We start from the raw sequence: 25,494 nt of genomic DNA on the forward strand, positions 1-25,494 counted from the left end.
AGTAAGTGTATAAGAGGATAACAAGTAGAGCAGAGACCTAAATGCAAAAGTATTTAAATGTAAAATGTAAACAGACGTGTTTATCCAGAGATGTCGACTGGTTCCTTCTCATCAGAATAGCGCTTCTGATGAGAAGAAGCGCTATCTGCCGAGAGATCGGGAGAGAGGAGAGAGAGAGAGAGAGAGAGAGAGAGAGAGAGAGAGAGAGAGAGAGAGGAGAGAGAGAGAGAGAGAGAGAGAGAGAGGAGAGAGAGAGAGAGAGAGAGAGAAGAGAGAGAGAGAGAGAGAGGAGAGAGAGAGAGAGAGAAGAAGAGAGAGAGAGAGAGAGAGAGAGGAGAGAGAGAGAGAGAGGAGAGAGAGAGAGAGAGAGAGAGAGAGAGGAGAGAGAGAGAGAGAGAGAGAGAGAGAGAGAGAGAGAGAGAGAGAGAGAGACTCTGAAAGGGAGACAGAGGGAGAGAGCGATTGTTGAGGAGAGTTGGAGAGAGTTTGCTACTCAGAAAGGGAGAGTCGGTGATAGAGAGAGCGATAAAGGAGTGATGCAGTAAAAGCTATACACCGTGTTGCAAAAGAGACAATCCTGGCCCAGGTTCGAGTCGCTCGGGGGAGGATGACCGTGAAGGGAGCATAACATGGACTTACTCACAGAATCCATCTGAAGAGACGCCAACAGCGAGGGGCAGGTTTTATTCCGCTGAATCTACCTTGTAACCGAGTGGGATCACCTGTAGAGAACCTGGATCCAAGACCACCTGTAGGACCCGGATCGTATCGGACCATATAACTCCTCAGCTGCTGCGATGGAATGCCTCAAGATGTGCTGCAAAGACCACCTGGTCAAGGAGTCGGAGCCGGAGAAGCGAGGTAAAAAGAACACCTGTCCGCCATACCGTCTCGTTCATACCCACAGGTCCGCCGTGTAACCGGTTCGTTGGTGTCCCCCCTTTGCCGCTGAGCAGGGATCCAGGTGAAGATGCCCCAAGGAGAGATCTGCAGGGAGATGCCGCGGTCCATCGGGATCTCGGAGGACTACCTGCTGTCCAAGATGCCCCTGGACGGGCGCGAGGTGCCGTTCGTCCTGCCCACCTTCCAGCCCACCTACATCCAGCCGCGGGGCCCCGGGTACCCCCACGCACCGCCGGGACCCCAGAGTAAGTCCCGGAGACGGTTCACGGTACAAAAGACATCTGAACACAAAGGAACTGCCCGGAAGTTTATAACCCTAAACCTTATTTATGTTTTTGAAGAAACTTGGTCACTTGGACTATTATGTAGCCTTCATCTTTATGCTTTGATTGTTTACTCTCACCTCACTTGTAAGACGCTTTGCATAACATTGTCAATGTAAACCACTATAACATTGTTCCCTATTCAGTAAATTGTTCCAAATAAATATGTTGTAACGACAAATAGGTTCAACGCATTTGGTAAGGCGTATAAGAGATTATTTTTATTTTTTATTTTTTTTAAGCTTTAGAAAATGCGTTATTGTATGAACAAGCAGGCTGTTATACTGTGGGAAAGCAGCGAATGGTTATGGAGAGAAACAAAGGAAAGACTTGGAAAAGAAGAGAGGACCTAACCTTCCCCACCTCTCCATCTCCGGCCAAGACTTTACTTATAGGGGGATCCGTTACATGGTGGCTCCTCTACAGGGTGCTTTCTGTTGGGAAAGACACAATAGCAGACCTTTCTCTGGCCTTTTCGTGACAACTCTAGTGCAACTATAGTACATTATTTAAACTTTACCAGTATAAGGGAGGTGAAGTGGACGTCACACCGTGGTCCAACGCCACGGGGAAGGCGCTGCCTCTGTTGGTCAGAAATAGTATTATCTGCCGCTCGACGAATCCGAAAGAAGTTCGATATTTGGCGTGAATAGCCGCCCTTCGGTCGAATGGCATTCGCTTTCTTAAACCAGACCGTCTGATCCGCAGGTTCAGCAAGGATCAGGTACGCAGAGAGGAAGGCAGAGCTCTCGGCCCACCAAAGTCCGGGCTACGGCAGCACCGAGACCAGCTTCCACCCGGACCAGAAGGCCGCGTTCATGTCCCCCGGGTCGGCCCGCCGCGACACGCTCCAGCAGAACCGCATCCCGGCGCCTCAAGGCCCAGGTAGCCCTACCAACGGTCTCTTGTATATGGTGGTGAGGGGTTTGAACGGGCGGGCCTGCTTACAAAATAGTGAGGGGAGAGTAAGAGAGTGTCTTGAGTGTGTGTGTGTGTGTGTGTGTGTGTGTGTGTGTGTGTGTGTGTGTGTGTGTGTGTGTGTGTGTGTGTGTGTGTGTGTGTGTGTGTGTGTGTGTGCTTGTGTGCTTGTGTGTGTGTGCGTGCGTGTTTGTTCCTGCTGCGTTTTTGTCTCTGGATGTGTTTCTCTGCTGAGGCACTGACCCCGTCTCCTCCCCCAGTGTGTGAGCTGAGGGCTGGGCAGCAGAGGCTGAGCAGCTCCCTGATGGACCTCTCCAGGCCTCTGGGCCGCATGCAGGTGGGACAGCTCTCTATCTAATCTTATTCACACACATTGTCCGCCATGACGCTAAATATAGCTTTAATATCACCAAGCATGTGGAAAAAGTCTAAAGTAAATCATTGATTTTGGTTGGCTGGGGTGGAACCAGGACGGTCTCCGGTGAAGTGGGTGTTTGCCCTCTGTTTTTAATAACTTAAGGGCTTCATTTCCTGTGTGATGCTAGTGTCCATGTGTTCATCCCACACTGAGGAAACGCTCAAGCTCATGGCCCGCGTGGCTGTTGCCAAGTCAGACCAATCCCTATAAAAGAAGTAGTTAAAAGTCAGTCTGCAGGGTGGGGTCTATATTTATCGTAGAGATTGAACCAAGAAAGAGAAAGATGAGCGATGAGAGCGTGAGAACCGACACAAGTTAGTCACAGCCCATTTCTTTGTTGCCAAACCTTGCCTTTGTTTATCGTTCTTTAATCAGCACTGCTATGAGCCAGCGGGCTCTCCCGGGCGTGGGGCTAGGCGGTATCAAACCTGCGGTATCTGGCCGTCACACACACACCGGCCATTACTGAGCGTGAACATTTGATAGCCTTACGAGGCCGCTGCGATAAACAGAACGATACCGCTGAATGACGTCACAGCAGGTAAGATCGGCCACAGCCCAGGGTATAGATACCAGCTGTCCAGCTGCCTTGGCTTCTCCTTCCCGGGGTAATGGACCATGACAAGATTGGATTGCAGTCGACCTTTCCACCCTTGAGAGTGATTCACCGATTTTAACATCAAGAGTCATTTTTCTATTTTAAAAAAAGTTTAAAAAAAACGCCTGAATCAGCCATTGGTCAACAACATAAGTGGCTGTTGGAGTGGTAACTTAGCCCCGCCTCCTTCACAACTGATAGGGTTTCTAGAAATGGACGTGTGTGAATACTTCTCAGAAAAAAGCAGCCGTTCAGAAGGAAGTACTGCGGTTTTGGTCCCATCTCCACAGAAGGAAAAGAATGATGAATGTGTGTCATTGACGAATCGAATTGTATGTCTCAGAGTTTGAGACTTTCCCCTATTCCTGCTTCATGTCCTGACTTCCCTTTGGTTAGCAGAGGTTCGACTCGGTGTCCAGCGTCCAGAGCAACACCTCCTCCATGATGAGCTCCATGCAAAGCAGTCTGGGTAATTTTTTAATTATACTAACACGCCTCACACTGCAAACACTTGGCCCCACACACAGTGTTTTTTAATATGTTTGGGCCGCTGGCAAACAGGTTTAGCAGTAAGAGACACACATGCACTGGCAGTGGCACACACTGACACACACAAGATCTCCCATAGCAACGGTGTGAGTCAGTCTGGGATGCCCCTCCATACTGGCCCATTGTGACAGAAAGGGCAGAGGTCTCTGATTGTTTTCTCGAATGTTGCTTATAAAACGGAGAGTTTGGGTCCTCGAATCTGATAGGCTCGAAGCCCTAAAACACTATGACCTCAAAACAATTAATTTTTTTGCATTAACGCGCCTCCAATCTCAAAGTATGCTAGCCTTTGTTCCTCGGCAACCATTTGGCTGTCTCGAGGAACTATTTGAACTGGCGGAAGAACACTGTTTTTTTTTTCCATTTCGTGTCGCTGTGTGTTAGTGTTGTGAAACCTTGCTGGGTTGTCCAATCGTTTTAGTCACTGTTTATGTACAGAGCATAAGCCTTCTCATTTGCTCCGTCTTCGGTGGGCTGGCAGAACAGGAGGTATCGTAGTTACCCTCTGGCTCTGGTTTTATGGAATAGACAAACAGAGGCTCTGTCAACGACCCAAACCTGCGAATAAACACGAAAAGCTTGCCTAGAATCATCACAATGTTTTCCAGGAAGTAGAGGAGCCGAGTTTAGAAAGTACGGTGAAATTCCATCCCAGTGTTTTTCTTCCACCCTCTGTCTTTGCTCTTTGGTACAGTCAAGATTTACAGATGGTGAAAAACTTCAATCACTGCTCACAAACGCATGAGCTAAACTTTTAATCAAATTCAAAATAATTTGACGCCATCGTGTCACAGAGTCTCCCCCGGCAGCTATTATTTGTCAAAACTCCCATTGGACGATGAAATATCAGAAATATCAGATCTAATCTAAGGGATGTGGTAGCGTGACGTCCCGACCCGTCTCTTCCAGAGTCCATCGGCCTATCGGGGGACGAGGGGGAACCAGGCAAGGTGTGTGTCCGGGTGAGCTACCAGGAGAAGCTGGAGCAGGTGTGGATCACCCTGGTCCAGGTAAGGGCGGAGCTTCTCGGGGGGGGGGGGGGTTAGGGGTGGAGGTGGGGGGGGGGTAGTGGAGGTGGAGGTGGTGCTGGTGGTGGACGTTGGGGTGGTGCTGGCGGTGGACGTTGGGGTGGTGCTGGTGGTGGACGTTGGGGTGGTGCTGGTGGTGGGCGTTGGGGTGGTGCTGGTGGTGGACGTTGGGGTGGTGCTGGTGGTGGACGTTGGGGTGGTGCTGGCGGTGGACGTTGGGGTGGTGCTGGCGGTGGACGTTGGGGTGGTGCTGGTGGTGGACGTTGGGGTGGTGCTGGCGGTGGACGTTGGGGTGGTGCTGGTGGTGGACGTTGGGGTGGTGCTGGCGGTGGACGTTGGGGTGGTGCTGGTGGTGGACGTTGGGGTGGTGCTGGTGGTGGACGTTGGGGTGGTGCTGGCGGTGGACGTTGGGGTGGTGCTGGTGGTGGACGTTGGGGTGGTGCTGGTGGTGGACGTTGGGGTGGTGCTGGTGGTGCAGGTATGGGTGCTGGAGGTGGTGGTGGTATTTGGGTCGGAGTCGTTCGTGGAGAAGGTGGCGATCGGGTCCGGTACGGTTACCTACCTACCCGAAGGGGGTGGGGACGTGGTGGTGGAGGAGGCAGTGGTGGAGGAGGTAGTGGGTGGGGGCGGGGGGGGGGTCTCGCCAGAGCGACAAAGCGCTCCATTGTGCCTGGCTCCAGAGCCACTGAAAGACCCCTCTGTGTCCGGGGAGCCGGGCCCCTAGGGGCCCCAGGTGGCCCCCGACCTATCGGGTCTCAGCAGAGCTGTGGGGGGGGGGGGGTGACCAGGAAAGAGCTGTGATGTACGGATTCCCTGATAGAGCGAAGCTGTGGGGTTAATGGCTTTACCACCAAGTCTTATCGGATTGGGGATTAACGTGTGTGTCATTCATTTCTTAATCAATTCATTTAAATCACTGCTTGGATAAAATGAGACGTAGAAGTCATTGATTAATCCCAGGGACAAACAAGGAAGAACAGAAAAATATTAACGATGGAGATGAAAAAAAGTGGTATAATCGTCACATGACCTCACTGGCGATCATCCGTTTGACTAGTCATGTCTGTTGTGTGGACGCTCAGTGCTCGGACCTGACCCTACCGGGGGTCGCCGTGGACCAGCAGAGGATCCAGTTCAAAGGGATCATCACCACCTCCAAACCGGTCCAGTTTAAAAGCTCCGTCAAGGACTACGTTCCGGTAAGCCACCGTACTTCCCACCCCACTTCTTCTCTGTGTGTGTGTGTGTGTGTGTGTGTGTGTGTGTGTGTGTGTGTGTGTGTGTGTGTGTGTGTGTGTGTGTGTGTGTGTGTGTGTGTGTGTGTGTGTGTGTGTGTGTGTGTGTGTGTGTGTGTGTGTGTGTGTGTGTGTGCGTGCGTGCGTGTGTTGATGTCACCACCGGCCCGTGCTGTGGTCGGCAAATCAATCAGCTGTGATACAGGAAGAGAGCCTTGCTTAAGGAATATTCGGGAAGACAGATAAGACGTCATTCTGTATTTACTAACCCACAAATGTATTCAGTTACGAAAAAAGGAATTCTGATGCAACCACAAACATTAATAATTGATGTGCTGCCATTAGAGCTGAGCTGAAATACACTGATGTCATTAGTTCTTCTTGTTACGGTCAGCTTGTGATGTAGTTTTGGTCCTGTGGGGAGTAGTGAACCCGATCTCTCTATGCTGGCCTCATCTCTGTGGTCCTTTCAGCAGTCGCTTCCTCAGTCAGAAACTCTCATCCTCCAGGTCATGCATCTCGCTAGCATCTCTGGCCTTTTCAAACCTTGGCCAAAAAGGCAAATTCCTTGAATGTTTGCCAGTGTCCCAATCTAGTACGGCTTTTATGAGTTTATCAGAATAAGTTATTTGAAAAATGCACATAAGATGTTGAAAATAGGATTGGATGTGTTATTGTTTACGTTCCAACCGCCTTTTCCGCACTTAAGTACGATCACAATCCAGTCAGCCAATGAGAATCCCTGTCTCAGCCTTCACAGTCCGATACGCACCAACCACTGCCCTGCTCCTCTTTGCCTTACCCCCGCCCCCTCCTCTCTCTCGTCCTATCCCAGGACGTGGAGTTCATGGAGACGTTTGTGTTCGCGCTGCGGCTGCAGAAGCTGCACAGCAGTACTCTGGTGCTTCGGCTGCAGACCCTCAGCCCCAAGAAGCGCTCCGTGGCCCAGTGTGTCCTTCCACTGCGTCGACTAGGGCCCCAGGAGACGGAGCACTGGCTGGAGCTACGCCCCGCCTCCTCCAAGTCCCCGGTGAGTGGCAGCCCAAGTATCTTTTAAAGCATTTTGGTTGGATCTTTTCTAAATCTAGTTTAGGCTGGCTGGTATCTCTTTCCTACCCTACCTGTAAGTATGTATCATTTGGTGGACGCTTTTATTTATCTAATATCCATCAATCAAAACCTATTGTAGCATTTTGAATGTCCCCCTTCAAGACGAAAGGTCCTGGATTCGATCCCCAATGTCAGCCGTCTTCCTGTGCGAGATTTGGGTGAACCAAATGTTCTTCAGATTTGACCCAAACCTTCAATATAGATTTGAGGTTTCTAAAGACAAAAAAGCCTGGAGATGAGATGGATATTCAGGAGGTGTTGGTGAAGCCTATCGTTAAATGGCTGCCTTCCGCAGTACTGTAGCGCAACAGGGCCGGAACAAAGACGCCACCTGTTCAGATCTGAGCACCACATGTTGTAAGAGGAAACAATCTTTGACTGGCGATTACTGGAAGCTTTTGCATCCTTTTTTCCTTAAGACCGATTCCCCACCCTCACACCGGTGGACCAAAACCTCAATCGGCTTTTACAACCTGACTCGTGTGTGTTCCCTGTAAACACAAACTAAACGTAAAACAACAGTCGGTGCCCATGAAGCCCGGGGAAAACCGGAGTGCGTGCCACCAGGAACTAACGGCTGCGCTTGGCGGCGGTGGTGCCAGCGTCGTGTGGACACAGCCACACCGTTACATAATAACAGGAAAAACAAGAGCCGAGACGGGGGAGAATTTGACTGGAAAGTTGGCAAATAAGAGTGGGCGGATGGTGGGGAAAACAACTGAGGGGTGTGGAAAGTAGGTCAAAGCCAGAGAGTTTGGGTGGGTGAACGGCCCGGCCTGTGCGTGACGCACCGTGATGGGGGGTCCTATTGTTTCCACAGTTGAGGAATTGCACTTTTCATTACGCCTTCGGAGCCACACTTCCAATGTCCCCGATTGGTTGATGACCTCCAGGTGAACACATAGTGCAAATAGCTGGTGTTTTTAAAATTGCTTTTATTCAGTCGGTGCTCCCAGAGCCATCACGCATGAATAGATGAATTGGAGGGAAACTTGGCATGAAAAGAGTAGTTGGTGCAATCAGAGGAACATATTTCAGAGGAGTTATGTGAAAGAACCTGTGAGGAAGAACCCATTTGTAAAAATGGGAAATTACTTTAAAGGATCCTTTTTGAGGGAATTAGGGTTAGCAAAAATGTCTCTGGACCACAAAACCCAGTTAATCAATCAAATGGATCAGCGTGAACCATCAGAGTTGGTCGTTCATTTCTTGTCAAGTTTCTTCTGCTGTTCTGAGTAGAAAGCCTGACACTTTTAACACAGTGGTCGTCAACCAGCAGGCTGTGGGCCAGTACCAGGCCCTCGATCACTGGCCACTGGGCCCCAGAGATTTAGACACTAAGCTAAACATATGTATAAAATACTAACAAATAAATATATATGGCAAAAAAAAAAAATCTTCCATAATATTCTGGCACAATGGGCCACTGGTGGTCATTAACCCAGCTACTGCCCTTAGTAACACGTGCCTGAATAAAGTTATATGTGTTCAGCTTGTTGCTGAACATATATTTGGTAGCTAGGCAACCAAAACAAACATTCCCCGCCACCAACTCTACTTCAAACATTCCGTGTTTTCCATGTACTGTTCCCTCCAGGTGTGCCACGCGGAGCTGCATGTGGCCACGTGCTTCCAGGCCGTCAGCAGTCGAGTCCAGGTGCAGGTCATCGCTGCCCAGAACCTCCCCACCTCCTCCTCCCCCCTCTCCCAGGGTACGTCTTGCTAAGTTCTTCAAGACGCTAAGTTCATCTAGCTGCTAAAGTCCTGCTGGACTTTAACTTTGGCTAGCCACCAAGCTGGGATAACTGCTACGTCCAGCTAGCTGCTAAGTTCTGGTAGCGTAGCTGCCAAATTGAGCTAGCTGCTACGTCCTGTAAGCTGCTAGATTTTACTAGCTCCTAAGTACTGCTGACCGCTAACTTCTCCCAGCTGCTAAGGAAGGGATCATGCACAGAGAGCTGGTCGTTATTAATAATAATAATAATAATAATAATAATACATTTAATTTAGAGGCGCCTTTCAAGGCACCCAAGGTCACCTTACAGAACATAAAGTAATCATAAATCGTTTAAAAACAAGACATTGTGGAAAAATAATAATAATAAATAAATAAATAAATAAAACAAAAACAAGACAAAACAAACAAACAATCAAGACAGTGATCAGTTAGACGTTGTGTGCGAGTTTGAACAGGTGAGTTTTGAGTTGTTGAGTATTAAACCCTACAGGATGATGCAGGACCCCGATGACAAAGAATCCAGTTTGCAAAATGAATCAAGAATTGGTCACAAAATACAACAAATTTAAAATGTATGGATTTGAAAAAGCTTCCACAAATTATAAAAAAAATGGTCTGCTAGATGCTATGATTGGATGGTCAGTTTTTTATTCAGAAATATCAGACAATTCTCAAGTTCGAGTCTGTGTCTACAGGGGGGGGTGTATGTGTGTCTACAGCTGTGTTATCACGTATGTCTATTGGTGGGTGTGTGGGTGTGTGTGTGTGTGTGTGTGTCTGTTGACGCACATTTATTAGTCATTCTATTGGTATCAGTTTGAGTGTGTGTATATCTACAGGTGTGTCCGACCGTCTGTGTGTCTGTCAGTGTGCGTCCGTGTGCGTGTGTGTCTGTCAGTGTGAGTCCCGTGTGTTCGTGTGTGTGTGTGTGTCCGTCTGTGTGTCCGTCTGTGTGAGTCTCTGTGTGTGTGTGTGTGTGTGTGTGTGTGTGTGTCAGTTTTCGTCTCTGCGTGTCCACTGCTGTGGTCCTCTAAAGGAAAGGTTCCATCACTGAGCTCCTGTCATGTCCCGCCCCCTCCGCAGTGTTCTTCGTGAAGGTGGAGCTTCAGCGGCTGGAGCGACCAACCACGACCAAGAAGACCAAGGCCCTGAAGGCCTCAGACGGCACCTGTCAGTGGGCGGAGACTCTCCACTTCCTGTTGCCGCCGTTAGACCACGACTCCACGCTGGCGGTCAAACTGTACAGCCGCAGCTCCGTCCGTAGGAAGCAGTACCTGGGAGAGGTGAGCGTCGCCGCGGGCAACAGGCTCAGCACCACAGCAGGCCCAGGGTGATGGAACAGGAATGCTAGCTCTAATGATGGAAGATGCTGACCACGCCGGTGGCCATAAGCATTAGCATTAGCAGCTTGCGATTAGCATTAGCAGCAGGAAAATGCAGTGCCTGGCTTTGACCCCAGATGGTAATCTGTTTCCCTAGCTTGATTTCCCTTTTGGAGGGGTTTCGCCTCAACCCTTTTGATAACTACATTTGTAATTAATATGTGAATCACAAGTGAGTTATGTTTTTATTTATTTGTTTCATTCCATACCGTGACGGTTTGTATTGACTGCCGTTTCCCCGCGGTGGACAGGTCCTGCTGGGGCTGAACAGCGCGGCCCCAGCGGCCGCCGAGCAGTGGAGGAACACGCTGGCTCAGCCCGAGATCCATGTGGCCGCCTGGCACAGGCTGAGCAGGTCGTAGGTCAAACCCCCTCGGCCCACCGCCCTCGGATCCCACCCAGCTGTCCGTACTGTCACTGCACGTACTGTCACTGTACTGTCACGGTAGATACTCTACTTTCACTGCACGTACTGTACTGTCACTGCACGTACTGTCACGGTAGATACTCTACTTTCACTGCACGTACTGTACTGTCACTGCACGTACTGTCACGGTAGATACTCTACTTTCACTGTACATACTGTCACTGCACCTACTGTACTGTCACTGTACTGTCACGGTAGATACTCTACTTTCACTGCACGTACTGTCACTGCACCTACTGTACTGTCACTGTACATACTGTACTGTTACTGTACGTATTCTACTGTCACTGTGCATACTTTACTGTTGCTGTATGTGTTTTTATACTGTATGTACCGTACAGCTGCAGCCCGCATCTGCGGGGTTAGAGTTAGCTGGACAATCTACTGCCCAGTCGCAGCGACCCAAGGCATCGTGGTGAACACCACGCGGAACATTTCTTAAACACTGCGAGGAACCGAATGGATTGTGCGATTTGTAAATAGTACGAAACCCCTGAAGAATACCGAACGGTTGAGACAGTGCCGAACAAATGGAAACACAAATCAAAGAAGCTTTAGTTTATTTTGTTCTATGTAGTACCAAGTTAATATTGGTATAACAATACGACAATGACGTACCCGGAATGGCTGAAATGTATTTTTGTACACGTCGACACGTGGACGCCGCTTCTGGTACCATTGTGACTTTTATCTGCGTCTGTGTGGTTTAGAGGGTGTATTTTTTTGTGGTGATTGATAATGAACTCATTCACAAAACACTTGTTTTATCGATTGCCTAACAAGGATCTGCGTTAAAGACACATGTTCATTCTCATATAGTGTGGCAGGTCTAAGCCAGAAGCTTTTTCAAACTAAAGCAATTTTAATGATGTGCACAGATTTAATCAACTGCTAGCTACTGAAATAGCCTTCATTTGAATTTAATAAAGCCAAATATTGGATATATGTAGATATTTTTATATATATATGTAGATGAGTAATATTTGTAATGTATTGTGAGATAAATGAGGGGGGAGGCTGTGATGAAGTGAGATGTTTCTAGTAGAATCTTAAACATAAGTTGTGTTCTTCACATTGTAAAATAACAAGTTTTGACTGAAAATAAAAATAAAATGCTAATTGAAACGCCTTTTCCCCAACATTGTGTTTGTGACGTCCGATACTTGACGTAGAGACGAGAGACGGGTTATAAAACAAATCGGAAGTCCGGGCAGCCGGTCAGCCAATCATTAAACACTAGTGCAACTGACCACTAGGTCGTCCAATCATAAAACTCGATCCCGAGTTTCTTTATTGAGGCGCGGAGCAAATGACCCATCTACCTGTAAACACTGGAAGATTCCAAGATTGCAGAGCAGTCGAGTAGTCTGCCACCATGTGCACGCTAGACGGCCCCTAGGTGGCGTTTACCGGCTCCTCTGTAACAACGCAGGGTGGCGGTGTTGGAACCCGTTAAGTGCATAGTTTGGGTTTAATGATCCGGAGCAGGAGATAACCTGCTGCCTTGGAGCAGATCTCCCTGAGTGTGTGTGTGGACGCACTGGACGGGGATAGCTGGTTTAACCTGTGCTCATTGATCACTCAACGTTCAACAGGTGTGCAGCTTCCCCCAGCCCCAGAGTCCAATCAGACAGACTCAGGCGAGGTGAGGCTTTCAAATTTGGAGGTTCTTGTATTTTATGACAGAGGCGGTTTGGAGATGTATCTTGTGAGACTTACTGGAAGCTGCTCTTTTTTCATGAAATGTTGAGTTTATTGAGTAACCAAATATATACCGGCTATGTCTTCATCACAAGTTCCATCTTGTATTGAAAGGAAAATATATATATATAGCCGATATATTAAAGGCACCCAGTGCAACTTTCGAGGCTTAAAAATAAACATTCAATTTCTAGTCTTTTTTACACGTATTACATACCGACATTTAAGCAGCAAAGATGAGACGTCGTTGTGTGGTGAGAACTGATACAAAATCGATAACAACAACAATGCCGCCATTTTCTTTATTTTTTGTAACCTACAATAAATAAAGCAGGCTTCCAGTCAATGGAAAAATGGCTTCTCCCCACCGGCGATTGTTGTTGTTTACGATTTTCTATCAGTTCTCACCACACAACGACGTCTCATGAATGTCGATATGTAATGGTATGGAGTTATTGAAACTTACTACGTGTCAAAAAGACTGGAAATTGAATGTTTATTTTTCATTGAATGTTTACATAAAGTTGCACTGGGTGCCTTTAAACTCTTCCTAATGGGGCTGGATTCTTGAAAAAAGGAAAACGAATCAATCCCTGAATCCTATTAGAACATGAGTGTTTTCAAATTAAACTGAAACTCATGATCTGAAGTGAAAATCAACAGCAAACAAGATAATCTCTTTCCCAGATGTTGGGCTTCATTCAATGTCGAGCAGCTGTGGCCTTGGCATGCAGAGGAACACACGCACTCACGCACGCAAACTCCAGCGAACAATACCCCAGCCAGGCATCCCAAGACAACAGAAAGGTGTGTGACAGTGTGTTTTGGTGTTTGCGTGCTCGCCTGTTCGCGTGTTTGCACATGAGCATGTGACCCGGACGGCGAGCTCCTAAACGCAGAGCGATCTGCGTCAAAGCTGCTCGTATATCTGCAGTACAAGTGTCCTGCGGTCTGCTTCTCTCCAACTGTTGTTTGACGATCGGTTAATGTTTAGTCACCGTGAGGGCAGCCCAGGCCCGCCTCAGGCTTATCCTTGATTCAACACACTTCACTCCACTCTTCACCTAACCGTGCAGAAAGTGCAAGACTCCAAAACCGGGGCGTGTGTGTGTGTGTGTGTGTGTGTGTGTGTGTGTGTGTGTTCCACCAATCCGACACATTCCAGCTGTCGCTCGCCGGCTCTCTAGTAACCACCGCGTCGACTGGAATGCTAGTAGGCCTATATATATATATATATATATATATATATATATATATCACCGCGGGAACAACACAGGAGACGCGTTGTTTTCGTTACACCGTAGACACTGGCTTACATAGGATACGTCCAACTCCTTGTTTATGAATTGTTTCCCACATCTGTCTGTGGGAGAGAAAGAGTCGTGTGTGTGTGTGTGTGTGTGTGTGTGTGTGTTGCTCCCCTGCAGTCGTTCTCCAGGATGTGAACTCTGAGTAATCCGGAGCACAAACAGAAGAGCGGTGGTATCCCAGCTGAGCTCCTCCAGACCACTGATGCCCCTCACAGGAGCAGACGACCCGCTCTGTCTCAGTTTCTCTTTCTTTGTCCCGCTTCTCTCTCTCTCTTTCTGTCTCTGTCTCTGTCCCCTCACTCTCTCTCTCTCTATCTGTCGCTGTTTCTTACTGGCTCTCTCTCCTCACTCTCTCTCTATCGGTTGCTGTGTCTCTATTTCTGTCTGTCTCTCTATCGGTTGCTGTGTCTCTATTTCTGTCTGTCTCTCTGTCTGTTTCTCTCTCTCTCTCTCTCTGTCGCTCTCTTTCTGTGAGTGTGTGTCTCTCTCTCTCTCTCTCTCTCTCTCTCTCTCTCTCTCTCTCTCTCTCTCTCTCTCTCTCTCTCTCTCTCTCTCTCTCTCTCTCTCTCTCTCTCTCTCTCTCTTCCTTTGTGTCTCGATGTCTCTCTACCTCTTTCCCCAGCGGATGCTCTCCCTTTGTGTAATTAAATAACCATCTGAACTTTCTTTGGTCGGGTTTCCTTTTTGATCCCTGAAGGAATGTAAACTACCAGTTGGAAAAACGGTTTTTAATTAAGCGTTTTTTTTCTCTCGCTCTCGCTCTCTCTTCCTCCCCATTGGCCAAACCACCAGACATAAGATTCTATACATCTTGATCCTCATAAAAACAACCGTCGTGGTTGAACGTCTGTTTCCGTGAACACTATCAAATTGAAAACAAAGAGCATGTGCGCCACCGTGTGGTCAAGACGATCACTGCAGGATCAGATCGTAAAAGGGGAGATTAAGCAATCTCTGTTAAAGTGGGGAAGCGATCACGGATGTATGAGTATTGAACCCGGTGACTCACCTGTCTGAGGTGAGGGGTAATTTAAAAGGTGCAGGTATAAACGGGTGCGGTACTCAGCAGAACAGAACACACTTAACACACCATGGAAAAGAAGAGCACGGCGCTAAAAGAGGGCTTTCTGGTGAAAAGAGTAAGGATTTGATTACAACATCTTTATTTCTTTACTTTCAACTATTCTCTGTCTTCTTTCTGTCGAATATTATGTGACCTTGTCTTGCCTCTCTGTCTGACTAGTAACCATCTATCTGTCTGTCTGTCTGTCTGTGTTTTCTGCCTGTCTCTTACTATTTAGTAACCATCTGTCTCTCCAACCTGGTGCCTGTCTGTCTGACTACAGTATACTGCCTCTCTCCCAGGTTCACCTGGTGCCTGTCTGTCCGACCATGGTGCCTGTCTGTCTCTCAGGGTCACCTGGGGCCTGTCTGTCCGACCATGGTGCCTGTCTGTCTCTCAGGGCCACCTGGAGCCTGTCTGTCTGACCATGGTGCCTGTCTGTCTCTCAGGGTCACCTGGAGCCTGTCTGTCGGACCATGGTGCCTGTCTGTCTCTCAGGGTCACCTGGAGCCTGTCTGTCTGACCATGGTGCCTGTCTGTCTCTCAGGGTCACCTGGAGCCTGTCTGTCTGACCATGGTGCCTGTCTGTCTCTCAGGGTCACCTGGTGCCTGTCTGTCGGACCATGGTGCCTGTCTGTCTCTCAGGGCCACCTGGAGCCTGTCTGTCTGACCATGGTGCCTGTCTGTCTCTCAGGGTCACCTGGAGCCTGTCTGTCTCTCAGGGTCCCCTGGAGCCCGTCTATCTGACCATGGTGCCTGTCTGTCTCTCAGGGTCCCCTGGAGCCCGTCTGTCTCTCAGGGTCCCCTGGAGCCCGTCTGTCTGACCATGGTGCCTGTCTGTCTCTCAGGGTCACCTGGTGCGTAACTGGAAGGCGCGCTGGTTCGTGCTGACCCCGGACCAGCTGCTCTACTACAAGTACGAGGGCAGCAAGCGGGACTCGTGCCAGCGGGGGCGGATCATGCTGCGGGGCTGCGAGGTCACATGCCCCTACCTGGAGAACGAGAGCCGCCCGGTGAGTCACACACACACCTATCAGGGGGTCTCAGGGGGGAGCTGGATGTGTTTACATTATAAAACCCAACGTGTAGATGCTGCTGGTGAAACAGGCGACTGGTGAAAGGACAGAAAGAGGGAATCCATTTATATCTGCTCACCTAGCAGACGCCTCCATCTGCAGTCAGGCTGGGAGTCATCACAGCCCACTATCTGAGTTTGAGGAAAGACAAGAATTGAAATTCCTCATAAAACCACAGTTTAACAGAGTGCAGAGAAGCAGCAGGACACCAGAGTACATATTTAAGTATGGCATTTATATTTCATATCTCAACAAATGGCAGTCTCCGAATTCAACACGTCAGGTTTTAGATACATGAGATTGTGGCTACGCAACGTGTGTGTTTGTGCGTTTGTGTTTGTGTGTGTGGGTGTGGGTGAACTTTCAGTACACCTCTGTAGTCTCTATAATCTCTGTATCTATAATCTCACTCTGCAGGGTTTAGTTCAGTTTTGTGTTACTGCTTCCCGGATTATCTTGCACCTTCTTCGAAACAGTTCTTAGTCACAGTGCAAACTTTCTTTTTAGGAAGTTAATATTTAAACCATGTGTAAATAATTAATCATGTGATCAACCAAACCATTTTGTTAAATAAATTATAAATTGAACCAGTGTATCATGTGTTACAGGATAACACCATTTAAAAAAAAAGATTTAAATTTATATAAACAAATTAAAAAATAAACCAATATAATCTCATGTCGTCCAGTCTCTCAAAGCCAGACCAAATTACAGCCAGTAGAATGGTCTGGAACCATGCTATTTAGACAGAGCCGTTTATCCGGGGGGAAACTGGGCTGGTCTGTTTTTATTTCTTTAAACCAATCACAATCGTCCGTGGCGGGGCTAACCCCGGGAAGCAGCAGCGGTGTCCATGCAAAATAGTGCCGCCGGCTGGCGGGGTAAATTATTTTGATGGAGCGTCTTCAAGTTCAGAGGCTGTCATTGAGATGGCTCAATCCCAACCGCAAACGCCACAAAAAACGATCAAAGATGTATTTCGCCTATGTGAAGATCCTTTTATAGTTATATAAAAGGACACAATACTGTGTTTACAAGTCTCCGAGGTCGAATTGAACATTACCCCTGCTAGCTCGCTGCACACAATAGGCCACGCTTGATATATACAACTTTTGCCATAGCCTGTTGGAAAACAGGCGAGAACATCTTTCTTCCTCAGCAAATGCTGTAAGTAAGCAAATCTTTTGAAGTTCTTTGCAATTTTCGACGGAAAGAGCCAAACATGCTAGCTTTACAGCGCCGTCAAAGTCCTCTTCAAAGATCGCCATACTGCCTAGTTTCCGAGACCGAGTTTGAGGGGGAGGAGCACAATACGGGAAAGCCAGCAACAGGAAGGGGAGGAGTAGCGGTGGAATCCGACGCTAGCGCTTCCGCTCAGCCAGACTACAAATCGTCTAGTAGTTAAATCCAGTCCCGTCTATTCAAACCTAATCTATCTAATCCTAACCTAACACTAACCTAATCCCAACCCTAACCCTATCCTAACCTATTCCTAAACCTAATCCCAAACCCTAACCCTAACCTAGTCCTAAACCTAACCTTAATCCTAATCCCAATCCGGTCCCAGCTGGTGTTCAAACTGAGGACCCAGAGCTCAGTGGATCACTTCCTGGAGGCGTGTTCCCGGGAGGAGAGAGATGAGTGGGCCACCGCCATCAGCGGCGCGGTGCAGGACCTCCGTCAGGCTGACGGGGGGGCGGTCGGCCCCCAGGACCCCACCTCCACCCAGCAGCACCTCCAGGACATCAACCTCAGGTACCCCCGGGCACGGGGAGGTGTGGACTGACGGAGAGGTGTGAATGGAAGTGGATTCGGATGGGTTTCTCTCTCTCTCTCTCTCTCTCTCTCTCTCTCTCTCTCTCTCCCCTCTCTCCCCCCCCCTCCCTCTCTCTCTCTCTCTCTCTCTCTCGCTATCTCTCTCTGTCTCGGTCTCTCTCTCTTTTGCTCTCTCTATCTCTTTCATTCTTGATCAGTCCCTCCCTCTCTCTCTCTCTCTCTCTCTCTCTCCCCCCTCTCCCTCTCTCCCCCCCCCCCCCTCCCTCTCTCTCTCTTTCTCCAGTCATGGTAATACTCTCTCTCTCTTTCTCCAGTCAGGTGGTGGACTCCATGTATGACGTCCACAGTGGCATCAAAATGACCAACCACGTTGATCAAGGCAGCACCTACAGCAACTGCTTCTCAGGTCCGTCTCCTCCGGGTCCTAAAGAGAGAAGGGTTCAGAACGCATGAGGAGGTGGATGAGGATGATGATGAGGGTGATGATGATGATGAAGAGGATGAAGATGATGATGCTTTTGATGATGATAAAGACAGAATGAGGGAGATGATGATGTGGAGGATGTTGATAAGGATGATGATGAAGAGGATGATGATGATACTGATGATGATGAGGATGATGATAATACTGAGTATGAAGATAAGGATGATAATGAAGATGATGATAAGGATAAGGATGAAGATGATGATGACGTTGATAAGGATAATGATGACGAGGATGATGATGATGATGATGATGATAAGACTAAGGATGATGTATTGCAGAGGATGATGATGTAGGGGATGATGATGGTGATGATGAGGATGAAGAGTATGATGATGGAGATAAGGATGAGGCTGACGATGATGAGGATGGTGATGAGGATGAAGACGAGGCTGTGGCCCCCTGCAGGCTCGGCGGTGGTGGACTGGCTGGTGTTCTCGGGGGCCGTGCTGAGCCGGGCGGATGCGGTGACGCTGGCGTCGGCGGTGATGGAGGAGGGCTTTGTGTGCCCGCTGGGCCACCGGAGCGTGGAGGCGCTGCGGACCGCCGGCCTCACGGAGCAGTTCCTGGACGACTCCTCCGCCCTCTACTGCTTCGTGAGTGGCTAGGACACTGGGGGGGGGGGGGCGGGTGTTGAGGAAGACTGCTTCATCGTATGATGACCACTTCCTGTGTGTGCTCCTCTGTGACTGAAGGGGTTCAGACACGTTAGACTAGTGTGGACATTGGGGATCGAACCCGGGAGCTTTCTAATGGGGGTTGAACACCTCAACCACTAGACCAGTGGTTCCCAACCGTGGCTCCGGGGCCACTCTGGGGTCCCTGATCCCTCAGTGTGTGCAGTAGAGTGATGTGATAACGTTCATTTGGACATCAATACCAATGCCCCATTCTCACTCTCACTTCCTCGTGTGGAAGCAGATGAATAAAAGTTATGGTTGGGGACGTAACTGTTTCCAAAAGCAAGAAATGGGGTCAGAAAGGGTTGGTTTGAAGGTGGTGTTCAGGGTGGTGTCGCTCTGTGTTCCTCTGCAGGCGGAGACCTTTAAGAAGCGCGGCAGCGTGAAGGCGGAGACGTCGCTGGCGGCGGTGGAACTCAGCGGTCATGTGACCCGGAGGGGCTACCTGCTCAAACAGGTAACGACCAGCTAACATCACTATTCACAATGAAAACAGCGCAATAAACACATGGTGGAATTTGTCGGGGTTGAACTCTTCACTTTTGATTCTACTTTGTTCTATTCTACTCTACCTTACCTAAATGTACTCCTACTCTACCCCTTTACACTCTTTTGATTATATTTGATTATTTTTCTCTCCTCTCCCCTCCTCATCTCTCCTCCTCTCCTCTCCTCTCATCTCTTCTCCTCTCCCCTGCCCTCCTCTCCTCTCCTCTCTCCTCCTCCTCTTCTCCTCCTCTCCTCTCCACAGGGCCACCAGAGAAAGAACTGGAAGGTGCGTCTCTTCGTCCTGCGCTCAGAGCCCTCCTTCCTGCACTACTACGACCCCAGCAAGGTGCATACATCGCTCCCCCATCTTGGATCCATCTCGGCTGCCATCTTGAAAAGCCAAGCAGGGTGATGGCAGTGAATGCAGAGTTCCGCATTCACTGCCATCACCCGGCTAGCGTTTTGGAACCAAGATGGCCGCTGCAGGTGAACAAGGCCCCCAGCTCGGTCACTAACGAGTCACTGTCGTCTCTGCTCTGTCTCGTTCACTTCCTGTCTGCTGGGTCACATGGTAGAATGACGTCATCCCGGCGGGCGGCTTCCCCCTCAGGGGGTGTCTGGTGTCAGCTCTCCATGACAACGGTGTACCGTCAGGTGAGTCATTGTTCCGGAACTCAGACAACTAGACAACATATTTGGGCCGAATATCAGTTTTAGAGAGAAAAAAGAGAAAAAACACTCATTCAATTAAATGTGAATTCTGGGGGCATTACCTTCCTAAATAAGTTGAGAGTAACTTAGTTGTAAAGTGGTCTAGGGTTTGGTTTAGTACTAACCCTGTTGGGGATTAATGCAGGAATTAATTCCTTGGTGTGTAGTTATTTTGATTATTTTCTCCTTTTTTATTATCACTGTATTTACCTAGGTTAAACTTCACAAACAATGATGATTTAATAATAATTTATGACCATTGTTTATTAAGAATATTGTAAAAACGCTTTAGGAAAATCTTTCTCTCCTTAATAGTGTATTACTTGAATAGTTAACAGTGTTAATAGGGCTGTTATAACAACACTATATTCAATAAAACATACCACCTCATTAGTGCTAACGCCATCACCGTGAACCGTGCATGTCCGTTTCCTCCTCCACAGGGGTCAAAGGTGAGGTCCAGGGCAACCTGTTCAAGATCATCACCAAGTCCAACACCCACTACTACATCCAGGCTCCCACGCAGGCCGACAAGATGGCCTGGATCGACGCCATCAGGAAGGAGGTTTAGACCCCCTGCGTGTCCAAACCTAGGACCCATTAACTCTTAATTTATAATCCATGTGCTATAATCCATTTTATAATTATTCTTCATGTTTAACCTCTGTTTTCTTTTTATTCCTAGTCTGTTTTACATAGTTTTGAATGATGACTATATGCTCTGTAAGGTGACCTTGGGTGTCTTGAAAGGCGCCTCTAAATTAAATGTATTATTATTATTAACACTGTAGACTAATGCATTCCATGAATGCAGTAATGTAGCAATTCAAGAAAAAAGATATTTCATGCCCAATGTCAATCCGCGACTTTCGTTTGAATGTCGGATGCAATGTATTATTATTATTAAGTCGTATTTAATATTTGTATTAAATCAAATCAAACCTGCGCTGACTGCTCTGGAATGCATGGAGCGTGACTCCGATAACGACCTGTGTGCGTGTGCGAACATGCTGCACGTTCCTCCCTGACAGCCTCTAAGGGGCCAACAAACCCACCAAGGGAGGTGGACCGCACACCCGCTGACTTTACGGCTAACGTCAGCCTTTTTCCTATCCCTTCGTACCTCATAATTAGCGCTATGCTAGTAGCCACGGAGCCAACCTGCTGGCCCTCACTGAAGGGCGCAACCCTTGCGGTTAGGAATCCTCAGCTTTTATGTGGAAGCACACGAAACATGTTGTTGCCTACCGATGACTGTTTTTCCAGGTACTAGGAGACGCGTAACAAACAAATTACAGTTTATTGCCGTGAAGTCAAGTACAAGTGGAACATTCCGATCAAAAAAAGTGCTAGGTATTGATTACATGGACAGTGTTAAAAATACAGCTTTTTCAAAGCTAAAAACAGTAAACATAGAAGGATTAAAAATGCTATTTAACCTCTTGGGAGGCCTATTGACAAAACAGAAGGAACTATCTTCTTTCCATGCACCTATTTAGTTATACACAAACATATATTCGGGTGTAAAGTTGGGAACAGACTGAATCCAATTTTATCTGATTCAACTGATTTCACAAAAATCATTCTTCGTGTCACTGTAAATAAAAGTGCTTCAGTAATTTAGCCTCAGACAAACTTGAGATTGCACTCAATTTTTGTGCAGGATTACAGAATTACAATTATTAATCTTCATTAGTCTCACTTCACAGTACTTAGACAGATTCAGCAATTATTTAGTCACTAGCACAACACCCTCGATTTCATCATTGCAATTTAACAACAAATGCTAATTCCTCAAATTCACACAATTCAGTTCACATTCCCCGCGGTGAATTGAGGACACTGACACATTGTTAGGCCTACATTCAGTCAATGGGTTTAATTCCCCTTGCAGGTAATCTAGTGAGGCACTAATCCCGTTTTAAAACGGGATTACAAGGCAGGCGTCACTTTGGGTTGGACCCACCAACATCCGCAATGGACTCGTTACCTAATTGGACTCCAACTTCTTCCTCGGGTAGATTTGTGGTAGGTCTAGGTCTGGGTTAAGGTCCCGGCACGTGGAGGCCAGGGTTAGGGTCAGGGGAGGTCAGGGTAAGGGTCCTGGTCCGTGGGGGCCAGGGTTACGGAGGAGGTCTGAGGAGTTTTGGGACCTGGGTTTGTTGGGGTCAGGGTTGGGGTCTAGGTCAAGGTTAGGGTTGGGGTCAGTGAAGGTCAGGGCTAGGGTCGGTCTAAGTTGGGGTCAGGGGTTACGTTAGGGTCTAGGTCGGTCAGGGCTGGGGTCTGGGTCTGTGGGGGTCAGGGCTAGGGCGGGGTCTAGGTCAGGCTCTGGGTCTTCGGGGGTCTGGCTGGGAGGATCAGGGTCTGGGTTAGGCCACCTTGGTTAGCTGCAGATCCCCAGCCACCCTGAGGGCGGTGAGCGAGGCCAGGGGTGTGAGGCGGTGGGTGAAGCTGAACTGCGGCTGGCCGTCCACCAGGATGCGGAACTGCTGGTGCTCGCAGACGATCTCCATCTGTCAGGGGAAGGAAGGTATGGGGTCAGAGGTCACTCAAATAGTTCAGGTCGGGCGTCTATCCAAAGCAACCTGCAGTTTAATTCAAATACAGACAGCATAAATGATATGGAGGTAAATATATAAATGCAAAGGGTAAGTAGGGACCCAGCAGTGAGGAGAAATTACCTAGCAGTTCGCGACCCAGCAGTGGGTCAGCCCAGTACCAGGTGGGTCGCGGGACGGGTCTCACATACATTGGTTTTATCTGTTTCACTCGAGATTAGGGACTAAAAGCCGACTCCTGTCATTATCTGAATGTCTGCATTTTTCACTTTCTTTTTAAAATTAACAAATCATCATTACATCTAAGCCTAATGGCTTGTCTGACATGAGAGACAGCGTCCTGCTAAAGTAATCTTCTCAGACGGGACCAACTGGAAGGACCGGTCTCACCTTGAAGGACTCTCCAGCGGTGAAGGGGAAGTAGGACAGGGTGTTCTCGGAAGGACCCCACTTCCCAGCCAGACGGGCGTTCCGCTGGACTGCTTTATCCGGGAAGTTGACTTTCAGCTGGAGGCCCACGTCGCCCTCTGGCTCCTCCTGCTGGGGGAAACTGGACACGACCACCTCCATGCTGTTGGGCCAGGCAGCCGGGGAGGAGACGACAGGGGCTTCATACACAATACATACAGCGTCTTTTATTTCACTGGTCATTTGATGGAATATTGTCTGGGATATTAGTAAGGATTACTTATTCTGATCTTAACCTAGAAGTTTTGTCTCACACACACACACACACACACACACACACACACACACACACACACACACACACACACACACACACACACACACACACACACACACACACACACAATACGGTTACAAGACATCCATTAGTACAACAGTGCCATCTCCTGACTCTCTCCCGCTGTCTCTCTCTCTCTTGTCCTATATCTCTCTGTCCTCCCTCTCTCACTGATTCTGTCTCTCTCTCCCTCTCTGTCTCTGTCTCTCTCGCTCTCTCTGTCTCTCTGAATCAGACACTGTTCTTTTCAACCAATGCTAACTGAGATTAAGACATGCAACACCTTGCATTCAAACAAGTTTTCCATAGATAGTAAGAATTACAATTCAGAGCAAGATATTTACTTCTGTATTGTATCATGTCATATTGATCATGTCTGATGTGGGGTTCAAATTCTAACTCAAAGTTTGATATTTGAATGTAAGGGCCTGTATGCCCTAACATATATTAAACATCAAGTACATTTTAGATTTATTGATTCTTTCATATAAATGCAATTTCTATCCATATTTTCATATTTTTATCTATGTCTATCTGTGTCTAACATTTGCACAAGGCAACCTGACTTCAAAGAATAAACATTGTTTGGCACTTAAATCCTATGTCTATAAAGCGTCCGAAACCGGTCTGGAACAGGTGTGTGTGTGTGTGTGTGTGTGTGTGTGTGTGTGTGTGTGTGTGTGTGTGTGTGTGTGTGTGTGTGTGTGTGTGTGTGTGTGTGTGTGTGTGTGTGTGTGTGTGTGTGTGTGTGTGTGTGTGTGTGTGTGTGTGTGTGTGTGTGTGTGTGTGTGTGCGTGCGTGTGCGCTCACCTCTTGGGTTTATTGTTAACGATCCCCATCACAACCAGCTTCATGGAGGGCCGCAGCCCGCCCTTTATCACTCCGCTATATTCCCCCTGCAATACATACAACACGACACGTTCATCTCACCCAACAGCGGACTCACATTGCATTAAACATTAACTGGCATACAGGTTCAAGGTTTATAAAAAGCGACGTGAAAATGTCCCCGCCGGGGATACTCTGTTGTTTAATTCTTAAAATAGCTCATCGTCCCATCGCAGTGAGAACAGGTGCAACCTTCCCTTTATCCTCTGCGCATTTCTGCCCTGACTCCGGCGAGAACAAAAGGCCGGTCCGTTTCATTTAAACAAATCTCGTTGACAATGCATGAACCGAACAAGTCTTACTTTTATCGGAGGCCGTTGCGTTGCACAGACAGGCTACACCCTTGACTGAATTAGCTGTTTAATTACTGTAACTCACATATGCTAGCCCGAAAACCCTAGCATGCATCGCTCTTTCAAAAGTTCAAACCACACGGCGATACGTACATGGTCTTTTTTGTCCGTGTCTTCCATTCCAGGGGATATCTATCTGTATCTCGATCAGTGATGATGCCGATAGAGACAAGCGTGAATAACGTTATGTTCCTCCAGACTCCGCCTCGCTGTTGTCATAGAGACAAGCTCCTACATCAAGGAAGAAGGCGATGCGACGGGGCGTGGCGCAAGTCATTCTTTTTGCGCACACCCGAATAAAAGGAGGTCAGTTTACTAAAATAATAAAACAAGACCCAATCAAACAGAATCTCTCATTAAATCAAAACTTGTGTTTTATGATAAGATAAAATAAGATAGTCCCAGACGGGAAATGTGGGTGTGGGTGTCACAGCATAAGCCAACGGAAATTCCTAAATTTAAAAAGAGAATATATATAAAAACAATGTTGGCTTATATCCCATTAAATAATATTATACATTATATTATTATTACAAATTAAATATATTAAATTAAATATACTACATAAGTGGTTTTCAGAAAGACAAAAAGGTTAAAACGCTGCACTATTTATTATTATTATATGTAACTGATTTATAACTTATGCTTATCATAACCTTTAAACCACTCAGGTCGGAAGGATCAGCTGGTCGGATCACATGACCTGTCACATGACCCGCCTCTGTCCATGCTACCGGAGTTGCAACTTGCTAACCACCTAGCATGACGGCTGGCTGCGAAACGGGGGCTGTCTGAGACGAAGGGAAGTTCTGCATGACCGCACACCGAAATGCGTGAGTGTCTGCCTGAACTGCTTTTCCTTTACGTGTCATTGCTGTTACTGTGGCAACCCATCTGATCCGTGTCGTAGGACACAAACATTATGTACATTGAATGACATAATATACAAGGCAATAGCTAGCTCGTAAAAAAAAGCCAGCTAGCTGTCATAGGAGTGTGATGAGGTGACACACTGCTATATGGGAGGACAG

General features: G+C 47.9%; 4 protein-coding genes across 6 annotated transcripts in view; 3 read left to right on the forward strand and 1 right to left on the reverse strand.

Annotated features, from left to right (window-relative positions):
- Window positions 1-386: 386 nt before the first annotated feature.
- Window positions 387-11,754, forward strand: LOC132458288 (tandem C2 domains nuclear protein). Of its 2 annotated transcripts, none has more exons than XM_060052866.1 (12): window positions 387-861; window positions 957-1,148; window positions 1,935-2,111; window positions 2,405-2,481; window positions 3,557-3,629; window positions 4,619-4,719; window positions 5,820-5,936; window positions 6,808-7,002; window positions 8,680-8,794; window positions 9,904-10,103; window positions 10,454-10,619; window positions 10,792-11,754. In XM_060052866.1, exons 1-11 carry the CDS (start codon window positions 798-800, stop codon window positions 10,562-10,564), a joined length of 1,422 nt encoding a protein of 473 aa, XP_059908849.1. In that variant the 5' UTR covers window positions 387-797; the 3' UTR covers window positions 10,565-10,619; window positions 10,792-11,754. The 2 variants fall into 2 exon arrangements, with proteins under 2 accessions (XP_059908849.1, XP_059908850.1); XM_060052867.1 differs by having other exon boundaries at window positions 3,560-3,629.
- Window positions 11,755-14,254: 2,500 nt separating this feature from the next.
- On the forward strand, window positions 14,255-20,864 carry plek2 (pleckstrin 2). Of its 2 annotated transcripts, none has more exons than XM_060052869.1 (9): window positions 14,255-14,779; window positions 15,552-15,716; window positions 17,347-17,534; window positions 17,870-17,961; window positions 18,448-18,635; window positions 19,075-19,176; window positions 19,471-19,494; window positions 19,784-19,862; window positions 20,363-20,864. In XM_060052869.1, exons 1-9 carry the CDS (start codon window positions 14,732-14,734, stop codon window positions 20,488-20,490), a joined length of 1,014 nt encoding a protein of 337 aa, XP_059908852.1. In that variant the 5' UTR covers window positions 14,255-14,731; the 3' UTR covers window positions 20,491-20,864. The 2 variants fall into 2 exon arrangements, with proteins under 2 accessions (XP_059908852.1, XP_059908851.1); XM_060052868.1 differs by having other exon boundaries at window positions 14,265-14,779; window positions 19,471-19,554.
- A 336-nt stretch (window positions 20,865-21,200) lies between these two features.
- On the reverse strand, window positions 21,201-24,716 carry si:ch211-10a23.2 (Galectin-related protein A-like). The gene is made up of 4 exons (XM_060052870.1): window positions 24,557-24,716; window positions 24,033-24,118; window positions 22,868-23,048; window positions 21,201-22,432 (listed from the first exon to the last, which is right to left on the reverse strand). Exons 1-4 carry the CDS (start codon window positions 24,581-24,583, stop codon window positions 22,289-22,291), a joined length of 438 nt encoding a protein of 145 aa, XP_059908853.1. The 5' UTR covers window positions 24,584-24,716; the 3' UTR covers window positions 21,201-22,288.
- A 446-nt stretch (window positions 24,717-25,162) lies between these two features.
- zfyve26 (zinc finger, FYVE domain containing 26) overlaps window positions 25,163-25,494 on the forward strand; it is a 35,612-nt gene continuing 35,280 nt past the window's right edge. The window contains exon 1 of the mRNA XM_060052709.1: window positions 25,163-25,296. The gene's annotated coding sequence lies outside the window, so the exon portion shown is untranslated. The remainder of the gene's footprint in view (window positions 25,297-25,494) is intronic.

Source organism: Gadus macrocephalus, chromosome 5, assembly GCF_031168955.1.
Source record: "Gadus macrocephalus chromosome 5, ASM3116895v1".
Classification (NCBI taxonomy): domain Eukaryota; kingdom Metazoa; phylum Chordata; class Actinopteri; order Gadiformes; family Gadidae; genus Gadus; species Gadus macrocephalus.

Excerpts from the sequence above, each read along its gene's own strand:
- si:ch211-10a23.2 (XM_060052870.1), bottom strand. The coding sequence starts at position 24,583 with ATGGAAGACACGGACAAAAAAGACCAT. Across the intron at positions 24,119-24,556 it reads ACACGGACAAAAAAGACCAT|GGGGAATATAGCGGAGTGAT; the intron begins GTACGTATCGCC and ends TATGTATTGCAG. Across the intron at positions 23,049-24,032 it reads GTTAACAATAAACCCAAGAG|CATGGAGGTGGTCGTGTCCA; the intron begins GTGAGCGCACAC and ends CTGGCCCAACAG.
- LOC132458288 (XM_060052866.1), top strand. The coding sequence starts at position 798 with ATGGAATGCCTCAAGATGTGCTGCAAAGACCACCTGGTCAAGGAGTCG. Across the intron at positions 3,630-4,618 it reads CTCCATGCAAAGCAGTCTGG|AGTCCATCGGCCTATCGGGG; the intron begins GTAATTTTTTAA and ends CGTCTCTTCCAG. Across the intron at positions 4,720-5,819 it reads TGTGGATCACCCTGGTCCAG|TGCTCGGACCTGACCCTACC; the intron begins GTAAGGGCGGAG and ends GTGGACGCTCAG.
- plek2 (XM_060052868.1), top strand. The coding sequence starts at position 14,732 with ATGGAAAAGAAGAGCACGGCGCTAAAAGAGGGCTTTCTGGTGAAAAGA. Across the intron at positions 17,962-18,447 it reads CTACAGCAACTGCTTCTCAG|GCTCGGCGGTGGTGGACTGG; the intron begins GTCCGTCTCCTC and ends GGCCCCCTGCAG. Across the intron at positions 19,177-19,470 it reads GGGGCTACCTGCTCAAACAG|GGCCACCAGAGAAAGAACTG; the intron begins GTAACGACCAGC and ends TCCTCTCCACAG.